Genomic DNA, 12496 nt, shown 5'->3' on the forward strand with positions numbered 1-12496 from the left:
GCAACACTTCTCTGCAGTAAAGTGTTGTATATCAGTGCAAAGCTGCTTCTCTCCACCTTAGAATCCATTAGAATGACATCAATTGTGTAAACCATAAACGGCAATTCAAAGAACGTGAACGCTGGAGCTAAAGAGCTTGTGTTGAAGGGTTATTAAAAAGTTAGGCTCTTATCAATGGGGACGCAGGTTTTTGCTGCTTTACCTGTCCGAAGAATGCCACTCGGAAAAACGTGCCCAGAAGCCTCTTGCCGGTGTGCATCACCTCCATGACCTTGGTGTAGGCGCGGTGCAGCGTGTCATACAGATGCGTCAGTTTCTGTCAACAAAGAAATGCTTTGAAAAGGTTGTAGAAGCTGTCTCCCAATTAAAGCAAACTCCCTGCCTTTTTGGCTTAATTCCCACCTATTTTTTGAAAACATTATGGCTTCTAAGCGCGCGTTCTTGAACACGGGTGTAGCCCTTGGTGTTCACACTGGACAACTAGGGAGGGGCTTCTTCTTTCTTTTCATTTTTCTACTAATTACTAGCGCATGTCCGCCACCTACAGTCAGAAGTGGCTTGGTATGAAATGCTGAAGTAATCCAAATCTCTTGAATCTTGCTCCAGGCTTTGCCTTTCACAGCTCTAGTTCAATACATGAAATACGTGGCATCATAGAATTCCAGCTGGGTACAAACTGCAATTATTATTTCTCCTCTATGATCAATTTTCAAAGGGTTGGCACTTCTGTAAATTTAAGGGACGCCATCCGCACGTTACTACAAATCAGACTCCCTGAGTGGTTTGAACTTTTTTTAAATCTGCACCATGATTTCGATGGTCTTTAAGTACATTTTTCAATTCAAACAGGATTTTTCCTTTTAAATCTAAACATTCCTAATAATTAACAACCAGTACCCAATTAACCATTCGCTAATTTCATAGAAAAAAGTGTTTTTACCCGTTAAATTAGTTTTTAAATCAAAACCTCAAGAGCCTGTGGAATTAAGTTTGGGGTTCCCCAAGGATTAATTTTCGGCCCAGCACTTTTTAATGTAATAGAAGGCTTTGGGTGGTTGAATGTGTGTTATTATATCTATTTTTTTTTAGCAAAGGTTTTGGTTTTTGAGATTGAAAGTTATGTAAAACACTTTTTGTTTCAAATTTTTATGTTTTTTTTACCAATAAATAAAGTTTTATCTGAATGGAAAAGATAAAGTCTTGGATTTTAACTCATCCGGAAAACATCCAGATGACCTAATTTAGCTCCCATTTTAATCCACCAAGATGACAGAATCTTTATCGGCAAAATGTTGTGCGACAAATTGGAAGCTTAACAGACCTTTGAAAGCCTGCTTTTTTACCTTTTTTGGGGGGGATAAAAACAACTTTAAATCAAAATTTTTACAGACCTAATTTAAAAAGATCAAGTTTATCTAAACTGTAGAAAATTATCATATTTTTTTGGTAATTCTGTCACTTAGCTAATGAAAATGGACAGTTACATCTGGCAAAACAGCCCGACATGATGACTTTCTACGTCTAAAGACGCATTGGTGAACCAGGATGGAAACTAATATCTGTAATCCGGATAAAACACTTTAAAGTACATCGTAGATTATCAGTCAGTTTAGATTACCTCAAAATCTCTGCGCTGTTCATAAATGGGAATAATTAGCTTGTAGACATCAGCAATGAGCTCATAACGCTCCGCCTTCCAAAGACCATCAGCACACTCCTCCAGCAGCTCCAGGAGAACCTCCTGAAGACAAAACATGGAGGAACAACTCCTAAATCTCTAGTACTACTGAAACTAAGATCAGTAGCTATATGACAAAGAACCCAATTGGTAACCAACTCCCTGTGGGTTTTTATGAGATGACAGTCAATTTTGCAAAGCAAATGTTTTAATTGCCAATGAAAAAATGTACTCATAAAAGCGAGTCACTTTAAAAAAATAAAGCAACTTAAGGAAACCTCGTTAAAGTGAACATCCTGCATCCCCACGTCCTCCATCATGGCCGCCTCTTCGTCGATGTTGGGAGTGATGACCCGGAACGCGGAGCAGCCCTGTCTGAACATCCCTAACAAGGAAGACACAAACACCTCCTCTTCATCTGGAAAGCACAAGATTGTGACGGAAGTCCAATGACCGAACAGACTCACAAAAACAAGCCCTGCCCCTTAATCCACCCCAAGTTTTTTTTTGTGATCTCCCAAATCTTCTTAGCGTTCTCCTCTTCTGTACAGCTAAAGAAAGTCTCCAACATGGCTGGGAGCTCAGAACCAGGTTGATAAGAAACCAAGTTCCCTTTTCTGGACAAAAAAACATCTTGATTTCTACAGAACACTGGACTGTCAATCTCTGACATCACCCATTAGATTCCGAACAGCCCAAATAAAGCCTTCCCAACTCAACGACGTTCCAGAAATAACTAAACAAAAACAGAATTTCATTAAAAAAACAGCCGTAGTAATGAAAAAGTTTGACCTCCATTGAAACCAAACCATCTGATTGAAAAGATACCACCCAAAAATCATTATAATCATTGTGACCTTATGATTATTACCCTTTTTTAAAACCTCTACAGTGACCTCCACGTCTTTGTTACAGATCATAACCTTGGGCATGTTCACCAAAGGTGTAATCCCCAATAAAACAGGTAACGCTTCCAAAACTATTGTGTTTTACAAAGTTAAGTATCATTTCTTTAGCTTCCAGTTTCGGAAAAATCTACTTTTCAAATAAAAATGCTACAACAAAAAATTTAGTTGAAAAAAAACATGAAAACGTGAGCAGATCAAAACAATTTCTTTTTTTAACGTATGACGAAGATTTAATGGAACAAAGTTATTGACTTGTAGAACTTGTTTCTAATTTGTAAATAATTGAATAAAATCAACTTTACAGTCTTTTTTCATAGAAAACCACGGTTAAATTGAAAAAGTCAGCCAAGTCTCAGATCACCATGGCTAAAATTTCTTCACAGATGCCTTTGCTGTAGGACCATTCATTCAGAAATGTCATTTTTCCAAGTTTGATTAAAACTCAGACTTTGTGATGAAGATTTTTCCTTTAACCTCAAAGTGGAGGCTAACGACAGCTGCGTCCGACTTTTAGGGTATGACCAATTCTTCTTTCACTTCCGGCTTCTCCCATCAGGGGTCGCCACAGCGAAACAACCCTCCCATGAGGATGAGTCGCATGGTAAACTTGGCAATGTTTTTACGCCAGATGCCCTTCCTGATGGAACCCTCTCAATCCAGCCGGGCTTGGGACCGGCACAGCGGCAGAGAAGGGAATAGAGAGCAGCCTGGATTTGACGGTTTCACGGACGGAAGGCGCTGCAAACCAGCACGAGCTAAACCAGCCCCCTAGGGTGTGACGAATTAATGAAGATAAAATGACTCAACCATGGTAAAGCTGGTATTTTCTAAATAAAATAATAAACATGACGGATGCTTTGTTTATTATTGTAGTCAGTTACAACGAGCAAGCAAGCAGCTTCTGGTGCGTGGGAACAACTGTCTCAATAAATCACTATTTGACGGAAGACTTTTTGTCTGTAATCAGCTGCTTTGTGTTTCTTTGAAGTCCAAGGCTTTTATTTTTTGGTTTTCTCACTGACTCTTTTCTCCCCAAATACGTTTTATTGTTTGCTTTTTGTATGCTTTTCAGCGATAAGCTACCAACTTAACGGTACGAGCAGCCGCTGAAAGTCACGTGACGCATGAAGACAGCAAATGTGGTAAACAGAATCCAGTAAGTTTTACAAAATAAAACTTTCGTCGGGATCAGAAAATAAACAAAACGGAAATAATTGAAGTTAGAGAATATGTTTTTTTTTTTTTTTTTTATGTCTGCGGCCCGGTACTGGTACCGGTACTGATCGGAAGTCTGGAGATATTTCCCCATTTATTGAGACAGTGTTTATCTTCGAAATGCAGCGTTGGCGAGTTTTTCAACACGAGAAGAACCGGATGAACCTTGAACTGTCAGATAAAAGGTGTGGGAAGTAAGGACACAGATCTTTTTTTTTTGTGAATAGGTCTTTAATAATCCCTAAGAAAATTTAAAAATGCTCATCTGCTCACACTCATAAAACACATACACACATTAAAAACAATTAAAAAAGCAATAGATTAAAAAGATTAATAGATTGTAAATAAATGAGTGAATGAATGACTGAAAAAATAAATAATTTAAAAAAAATCCGTGGGTAAAAAATAAAAGAATAAAAATTAAAAATTACAAGAAATTACTTTTAAGATGCCCTGCCAGAGAGTTGTATTGCCCGATGGCACGAGGAACAAAAGATTGCTTTAGTCTTTTTCTGTGGAGAATTTTGGGTTTTGTGTGTGATTTTTTTTTGAAACCCTTCTAAATGTTAACCCTAAAAGTTCTTTGAGTCTGAACTAAACGGGTCAAACGTACAGAAAGTTTTTTATTAATCCTCACTGCAAAACAATTCCATTAATCATTCTGAGATAACGTCCGTTTCGTGTGAAAAATATTGACTAGTGATTCATTTTACAGCCCCTCGTGAATGAGCATCATAAAAGCATCACAATGTAGTTTAAAGGGATAATTAGCCAGGCAGATCCTAAACTCACCTTTCCTCCACAGGTACTCTGCCACCAGGGCAGCAACATGTACGTAACACATGGCCGCCTGCAGACGGAGAAGATAAACACAGGAAACACAAGGTTGTTGGTTGTTTTTACCGCTTCTCGGGACGTTCGGTGGCTAAACGTACCTCTGAAAGGTCGCTGTTCTTGTTGTGGATGCGAGCCATGCTGTCCAGCCAGGTCTTCCGGAGCTCCGGGGTGCTGGTGTAGGACTTGGCCAAGCTGTACTGGAGGTCTACCAGCATCTCCGGGTCGTTCTCGTGGTCCTTCATCTGCTCGGTGGCCATCAGCACCGTCCTGATGCGCTTGGTCAGGTCCTTGACATCGGAGGGAAAGGCTGTGTGCTGCACAGCCCGACAAAAACAAAACCCGCTGAAATGGGGGGAAATTAATTCCCAAACGGTGGATTCCTTTTTGGGAGATAAGATTTCAAATTAGCTGCCAGCAGCTGACGGTTACATCAGATGGGGTGACGTGACCCATCGGTTTTAGATATCTCTGATATTTGGATATGTGAGCTCAGGAGTCGCCACCTTAGCAGGCTGTGACATCATATGATCTCCAAAAATGGGCAGAAATTGGTGGGACAACCAACCATGACAGTTGTTAGAATACTCCCAGCTGCTGCCTGTTCATCATAAAACTAGTTTGTGCACAATTCTGAAATGAAATACAAGATATTAAGTGCAAAACAACATTCCCCCCCCCCTTTAGACGTGCCATACAAAAGGACATTGAGCCACACAGTTGGAAACGTTTTTGGTTCATTTTGTTCTAAAAATGAACCATAAATAAAAGCAGGATTGTTTGAGGAATATCCCTAGAGCAGGGGTCGGGAACCTTTTTGGCCAAGAGAGCCATAAATGCCACATATTTTGAAATGTAATTTCGAAAGAGCCGTACAATAATGTAGTGTCCCTTCCCCACACTGAGGCACGGAGACTTAACCTCTTTTAAAGTTCTTTATTCCGATTACTGCAGACCGCAACAAACGCCGTTCAATTCATTCAGCAACTCCTGAATCTCTCCTGCCGACACGAGAGCGCTTCTCCCAACTATATATTCCCCTGCTCCCGCTGCAGCCCTCCCATTTCCCTTATTCGGCCCATAGCTGAACCCCATTGGTCCAAACTACCTAACAACCACCTGAGCGACAGAACTGAGAGCCAATCAGATCTCTGCTTGACGCGTTCAATGAACTCCAGAACTTTTAACGCTGCCCAACAGCCATCCAACTCAGTCCGCGACAATTTGTTTAAAACTAAATATACAAATGAATGTGTGCATTTGATTTAATTTCAACATTTTTAAAGTACAATAAGTCTGTGGATTCTTTTTTAATAACATTGTTATTCTGTTGCTAATAAATGATGAGTATTTCTCGTGGTAGTTTTGTTGATGGTCTAGTCTGGTTGATACGTGGTGAGTTTCTGCTTCGTTCAGGCGTTGAGACTTTAAACGTCATCGTAGGTCTGAATGTTCTGTAGATGTGACACAGACTGATCACATGCAGACGGGGAGCCAAACACACACTCACACGCTGCAGTGAGTGACGGGCATTGGGTTTTAGGTTTTTACAATCCCTGCGCGATTCACCTGCTGCCTGTCCCCACAACACCTCACCCCCACCCTCTGCTTTCTCCCTCACACATCCCGTCCCCGCATCTGCGCGCTCTTTCTCAGAGACGGGAGGTACAAACTCTGTGAAATAATAGATAATAGTAACTGATAGCGCTGGCGCAGATTTCTCTCTCTAAGCACCGCTACTACTGCGCGCCTCTGGCATCGCATCGCGCCCGAGAAGGACTGGTCTAATGAAAAAAAAAACTATAATTAAAGATTTGTCTGCGAGCCACATGTGACCATCAAAAGAGCCATATATGGCTCGCGAGCCATAGGTTCCCGACCCCTGCCCTAGAGGCTACTTTATGAACTGCATGCAGTTTTTCTCTTTTTTTCTTTTGAGGTTTCACTGATTTCACCTCTAACCACTATAGTTTCAGTAACTTTTCAGGTTTAAGCATCTAATTCAAAGCTCTAGAAACATAAAACTCCCAAAATGTCAGCGGGTTAGGCCAATCTGCTCCTGCTGACGTGTTGAGACCCACATGGCTCTTTCTGCACACATGTGGCACTACTTGTCATGGTTGAAGTGAATATTCTCCACTACCATCGCGGATTTCTACGTTTCCATGGCAACACGAGTGCAAATCTTGCTGGGGATCACAGCTCTGCAGCAGAATCCAAAAAACTTGGGGTTGTCAAATAACGGTATGACTTTGCCTTTTGACAAATTGGATGTTATTGGACATCGATTCCTTTTTAAATCAATTAAAACACACAAAATATCAAAGTATTTTTGTCAGGTTTCTAGTTGAAATATATTTTTAATTCTTGATATGAGACAAAACTAACTTGTAACTTTTCAGTATTATGTATTGATTTGTTTTAAGACACTAAATCTTGAAGTTCTTGTTGGGTCAAGCAACATTTCTCATGAAACTAGTTTTTTGACTCACAATTTACACATAATTTTGAGAACTTTATCTTAAAATGTTTCATTCTTGTCTTATTTTAATTAACTGGTGTAAAAATGAGGATAGCTGGTCTTTTGTTGCGCCTAAAATATGATATTTTTGGGGGGAAAGCATAAGCATACAGTATACGTATGTGAATAAATGCATTTTTTTATGCTTATTTAAAAACATAACACAAAGCGACATACTTACATAAAAATATTTATAGCTAATTTTAGGACTACATGTAGCTTATGATGTCATAACTTAATTGAATAAATCTTCCAAGGACCAATTCTACTAATGGCAATTATTTCTCATTTCTAACAAGAAAAAAAATCAGAATGTTCAACATTTTTTAGCTCGTTTTTAGAAAGACATTTTTTTCAGTGTAGTCCCAGACCATTACACCACCGCCACCATGCTTTATTTGTTTCTATGATGCTCTTTTCTAAAATATTGTGTTCTTTTGGCTCATCAGTTCAAAGATTATTCATCCAAAGGTTTGGGGGATAAATACGATGATTTTGTAAAATGTGGGACTGGTCTTGTGTTCTATTTGTTATTTTCTCTCATTTTACAAATTAGAGAAGTGTCCATGTGTCTTTTGAATTCTCCCATACATTTTTAATGTGAATAAAAGGTTGAGTGTGCAAACATGACCTGAAAATGGGGCAAAAACTGTCATTGTTTCATTCTTTTCAAAGACGGACAGAAACAAAAAGTGTTTTGATTTGCAAAATGGATTGTGTACGGTCTTTACATTCTATCACCAACCGTAAGTAACCTTTTGACCCTTAACACATTCGACGTGAATCGGCGTATTCTGTCGTGGAAAAACAGCAGCTTGGTTGGCATCTCTGTCAAAGTGTTCCTTTTTTCCGTGACAGAATGCGATGACCAGAGCAAATCAGGCTTTGATAGAGACATCTCCGATGTTAACACCTAAAGCGGAATGAAATAGTAACTTTTAGGCTTGAACGGACCAAACAAAGAGTAGTTTCCGACAGAAATGCGGAGGGGGACGAGACGTGAACCTCCGGCTCGGGCTAATGATGTCAGGGCGCCGTGTTGCTGTCTGCTTCTTCTATGACTTCCTGGATGAATCCTCCAGGGATTTTCATGAGATGGCAGCAGGTTTTTCTGAGTCCGAAAGCTTGGATTGAAGCGATATCCTGTATTGAAATTACGGCCCTCACCTTTATGTTCTTGTCGCTGTTGGCACAGTTGTTGACGATCGACAGAGACTGCTGGAAGCGCGTGCTCCCAATTCCGATGACATCAGCAATCAGCTGACTGACGGCGATCACCACCTGAGATAGAGTTGGGTTATACCACAAACGTTTAGTGTGCTTTAGCCCAAAAGTGGCAGCGTGGACCGACTCGGGTAGCTGGTCATACCTGCAGGTGAGTCCGGACGAAGGACCTGCGGCCGGTGTAGTCGAAGTTGCTCTTCATGAGGAAGTAGAGGAGGTGGGCGGCATCGCCGCGGATGGAGCTCAGCTTGGAGTTGCAGCACTTGAGGATTTCATAGCAGAGACAGGCGCACATGTCGGCGCGACCGTCGAAGAACGTACACGGGAACTGGAAGACGGAAAAAAAATCCTAGTCCGTTACAGAAGCCAAAAAATGTCAACTTCGTACATAGTTTTTAAGGAATACCGTATTTTTGGTGTATAAGTCACTTTTTTTTTTTGCACTTATTCAATACTTATTCAATACTTCCTTCCCAACAACCACTAGAGGGCTCTGCAGGTGTGTGTATCAGTATCTGCTGCTGACAGCAGCGCAGAAGAAGAAGCGTCGTCCAAAACAATCATGGAGGACAATCCGATAGCTCATCCACCTGAGTTTGATGATATTTTTGTTCTTATTTGCATCGAGACATTACTATTCTTGTTTTTATGTTTTCCTTCCTCGCACTAATGCAGGGCAGCAAGCCATCAAACTAGCTTACAGAAACATGGAAATACTGCTGAAAGCGCCGTCATTCAGACCATGATCCTGCTGAAAGTAAAAACCTCGTCCAAAATAAATAAAATAATATGCTGCGCGTCCCAATAATAAGTTCAAACGTCTGGATGGCCTGGTGAGTCAGTGAGCACCTTTCAAAATTCGTGCCACACCCACAACCTGGCTGATGATGCAGCGCTTCACCTGTGCCACCTTTATTATGGCTCCTACATTTACCAATGCTCTTCAAAAGAAATAAACCTGATGTCTCAATGTCACCGTGTCTTTCACGCATTGTAAATGAGATATACAGTCAATGCTTTCATGTAGCGATGGGGCTTAGAACTGTATGGTAGCTCCTCCCACGCGCGACGGGAGCATCTACTTTAGGAACACAACCATCCAATTTGACACGCATCAAAAAAAAGGATTGCGTCAATCGAGTTCGGCTTTAGTGCAGCTGAACTTTTTCAAAAGGGTCACATGGATCTTAGGAATCCTGCTCCAGAATTTATCTTTCGCACCTTTATTCTGATACACGAAAAGACTTGGTGTCGTATAATTCTGGCCGGGCAGGAACTGCAATTATTCATTTCTCCCCCCTATGATCAATTTTTTAAACGGTTGGCACTTCTGTGTTCTGGAAAGGATGCTATCCCTACGCCGTTACCGAATCCCAGTCTCTGATTGGTCAAAGTTCAACGGGTTTAACGTTTGACGCACATTCAATGAACGAATGAATGATGACTTTGTGAATCCCACAATGGCGGCAAGTTTTGCACGTAGAGCGTCAAAATGGCTGTAAAAACGTGTGTAGTTATAAATGTGGAAGCTCGGAACGGGCATTTATGCGCGTTTGCATGCTTTTACATCGGCAGTGCGCCCTTTAACGTGCATTTTTCCAGTCGGGTATGAATGTAGGATTATGCTCCACTGTGCCTTATATTTTACATTTTTTATAATGATTTTATTTTTTTAAAGCTGGGACTTCTACTCTGGAGCGACCCGTAGTCCGAAAACTTAACTTCTTAACTTATTTCACCTTGTAAATAAAGGTCCTGAGTGATGTGAAGACTTGTTTGAGGGCCACCTCCGACTGAGGGATCTGCAGGAAGCACAGGTGCACCTGGAAAACCTTCTTCATCAGCGGGTTGTGACCGAGATCCGAGGTCAGCTGGGTCTGAAAACACAGGGGGGGGTTCAGAGTAACGGCCGTGTGTGTTTGGTGTGTTTGTCGGTTGTAGCTCCAACCTTGAACCCCATGATGAAGACGCTCAGGGTGTCCAGAACCGTCAGGCAGACCTCTGTCGACACGTTGGCCTCCAGCAGACACCAGCTGTTCACATCTGCTTCCGAATGGGTGTACACTGGGAGCACAAAACCGCAGCTTGAGATCTGTTCATGCAGCGTTCACCACCACCACTAGAGGTCAGTGCAGTGTCATTTCCTTGAATGAGCCACGTGTGCGTGAAAGCAGCAGAAGCGGTTTATGATGGTGAGCGTACTGTTGTTGATGGTGTGAGCGCTGCTGTCCAGACCCCCCAGCTGCTGCAGGCGAGCGTGCAGCATCCCGCTTCTGTTGCGAGAAACAGGCAGAGTGAGAGACTTCCTGTCTGCAGCCGCAGGCCCGCCGCTCTCCTGGCTCCTGTTGGAGAATCAGAAACCTGTAAGAGCAGTTTTTTTACGAGACAAAATACAATTCATTCAAATAAATCATTTGATTTAATCAGTAAAACGCAGCAGGTTAATAACTCAGAGACGTGCAGTTATTTCAGCAGGTTGGAGTGTCTTACCAATGCAGGAGGGGCCTTAAGCCGCACCGTTACTCACAAAACAACGAGCCAGCAGAGTTAGATAAGGGAACAAAGCGGAAGCCCAAGGTTAACAGCATGTCCGTGCAGCCGTCAGTCATATTACAGAGGGGTAAATAGAAGGAAAGGGTTGATGGGACGAGGAAGACCCTACCTGGAGATGAACCTCTTCCCCATGTATCTGAACTGGTGGAGGCAGATCCTGCAGGAGGAGCGCATCCATGAGAGGTTATCGGGACTTGTTCTCAGATAAAAATGGTGCTTTTGGTTTTTTTTAACATGATCGTGTGGATTGTTTCTGATAATGAAGGACAAATATATTAGGAAAATTACATTTCTGAGTATTCCTTTATTTAAATCGTGAATTAAAATTGTGACATCGAAAATGCAAGTGGGAGAGCGTGTCAACAGCAATAAGGAGGGGAAGGGGGGGCGGGGTTGCTCCCTGCCAACAGTCCCGTCCACAACTTGGAGGTGAATTTCTAATGAACTACTGTTGCTCTGCAGAAAATATGTCCAACACAGGCTTTTGATTTTGAGTAAAAACGGTCTCATAGTAAACAAAGTTTGATTTGATTTTAACATAACTAAAAACCACTGGAAACGCTTTGAGAACAGATTAAAAGATGATCGGAGTGGGACTTTAAGACATTTCTTCCAGTAAAAATGCACTAAAGCACAGAGAAACAGGTGACCACAAAAATTAGAGTCTGTTTGGCAATTTCTAAATAAAAAATGTGTTTTATATTTAATGAAAGAAACATAAAAAATCATCTTGAATTTAGAATAAAAGAACATTTTTATACTTGATATATGTATTAAGGGTAGGGATGGGTACCGCGCCCCGGTATTGAATGACCCCCTGAGCAACATTCTTCAGACCGCAGTATCCTTTAGATCTATAAACTTAGATATAAACTTTATCTGCCATATTTAACTCTACAAGTCAGTCAATTTTCTTTTAATTAATGATTATATTCATTTCGCTATTCTCGCTGAAGAGGAGAGTTCTGTCTGTCTATTTGTGTGCACGGGGGGCGAGGCTGTTGTTCAGACAGTACGCGGGGCGCACGCTCAGGAACGCTACCAAAGTTATACGATGGCGGAAAGAGGTTAAGTTAACGGTCCAAAATGCTGCGGCTCTCTGTGTTTTTGTAAAATAACTATCAGTTAGTTCTCAGAGTGTCGTGGTGCCTTTAACATCGCAGGTAGTACCGAGCAGGTAGAAGGAAGAGAGCAGCATAAGCACACGGAGGGCGCGTGTGTCTGCAGCTGTGAAGGCCGGCAGAGTCAGTGGTAATCTCGTAGGGGACGCGTGGGCGCCCAAAAAAAAAAAATCCTTTTATCCCCTAGACTAAGACCACCCATTTCCGCGTAAAATGAGTTAAATTTGCGTCAGGGCGCCCCCACTATCCTGTCACCTTGCTGCTACGATGACCGTGCGATGCGGGAGAGAGGCGGGGGCGGGGCTTAGACTCACTTATGATTCCAGCCCCGCAACAAACTAACAGCTGCTTCCTAATAAAACATGGTTGTCATCCATAAACTTAATATAACCTATTGGGTTTATTGGATTTAAAGAAAAATAAATAAATGGAAAGGAGTCTG

General features: G+C 41.6%; 1 protein-coding gene across 16 annotated transcripts in view; it reads right to left on the bottom strand.

Moving 5' to 3' along the window:
* LOC101167602 (dedicator of cytokinesis protein 9) overlaps positions 1–12496 on the bottom strand; it is a 76311-nt gene that overhangs the window by 5774 nt on the left and 58041 nt on the right. For 12 of the 16 annotated variants that reach the window (XM_023965140.1, XM_023965170.1, XM_023965156.1 and 9 more), the window contains 11 exons: positions 11043–11090; positions 10583–10722; positions 10329–10444; positions 10120–10257; positions 8526–8708; positions 8324–8437; positions 4737–4952; positions 4594–4651; positions 1957–2063; positions 1619–1741; positions 203–316 (listed from right to left, as the gene is read on the bottom strand). In XM_023965140.1, the coding sequence (XP_023820908.1) occupies positions 203–316; positions 1619–1741; positions 1957–2063; positions 4594–4651; positions 4737–4952; positions 8324–8437; positions 8526–8708; positions 10120–10257; positions 10329–10444; positions 10583–10722; positions 11043–11090 (1357 nt within the window). The remainder of the gene's footprint in view (positions 1–202; positions 317–1618; positions 1742–1956; positions 2064–4593; positions 4652–4736; positions 4953–8323; positions 8438–8525; positions 8709–10119; positions 10258–10328; positions 10445–10582; positions 10723–11042; positions 11091–12496) is intronic. The other 4 variants (XM_023965164.1, XM_023965147.1, XM_023965142.1 and 1 more) reach the window with 1 other exon arrangement.

Source organism: Oryzias latipes, chromosome 2 (assembly GCF_002234675.1).
Source record: "Oryzias latipes chromosome 2, ASM223467v1".
Lineage (NCBI taxonomy): Eukaryota > Metazoa > Chordata > Actinopteri > Beloniformes > Adrianichthyidae > Oryzias > Oryzias latipes.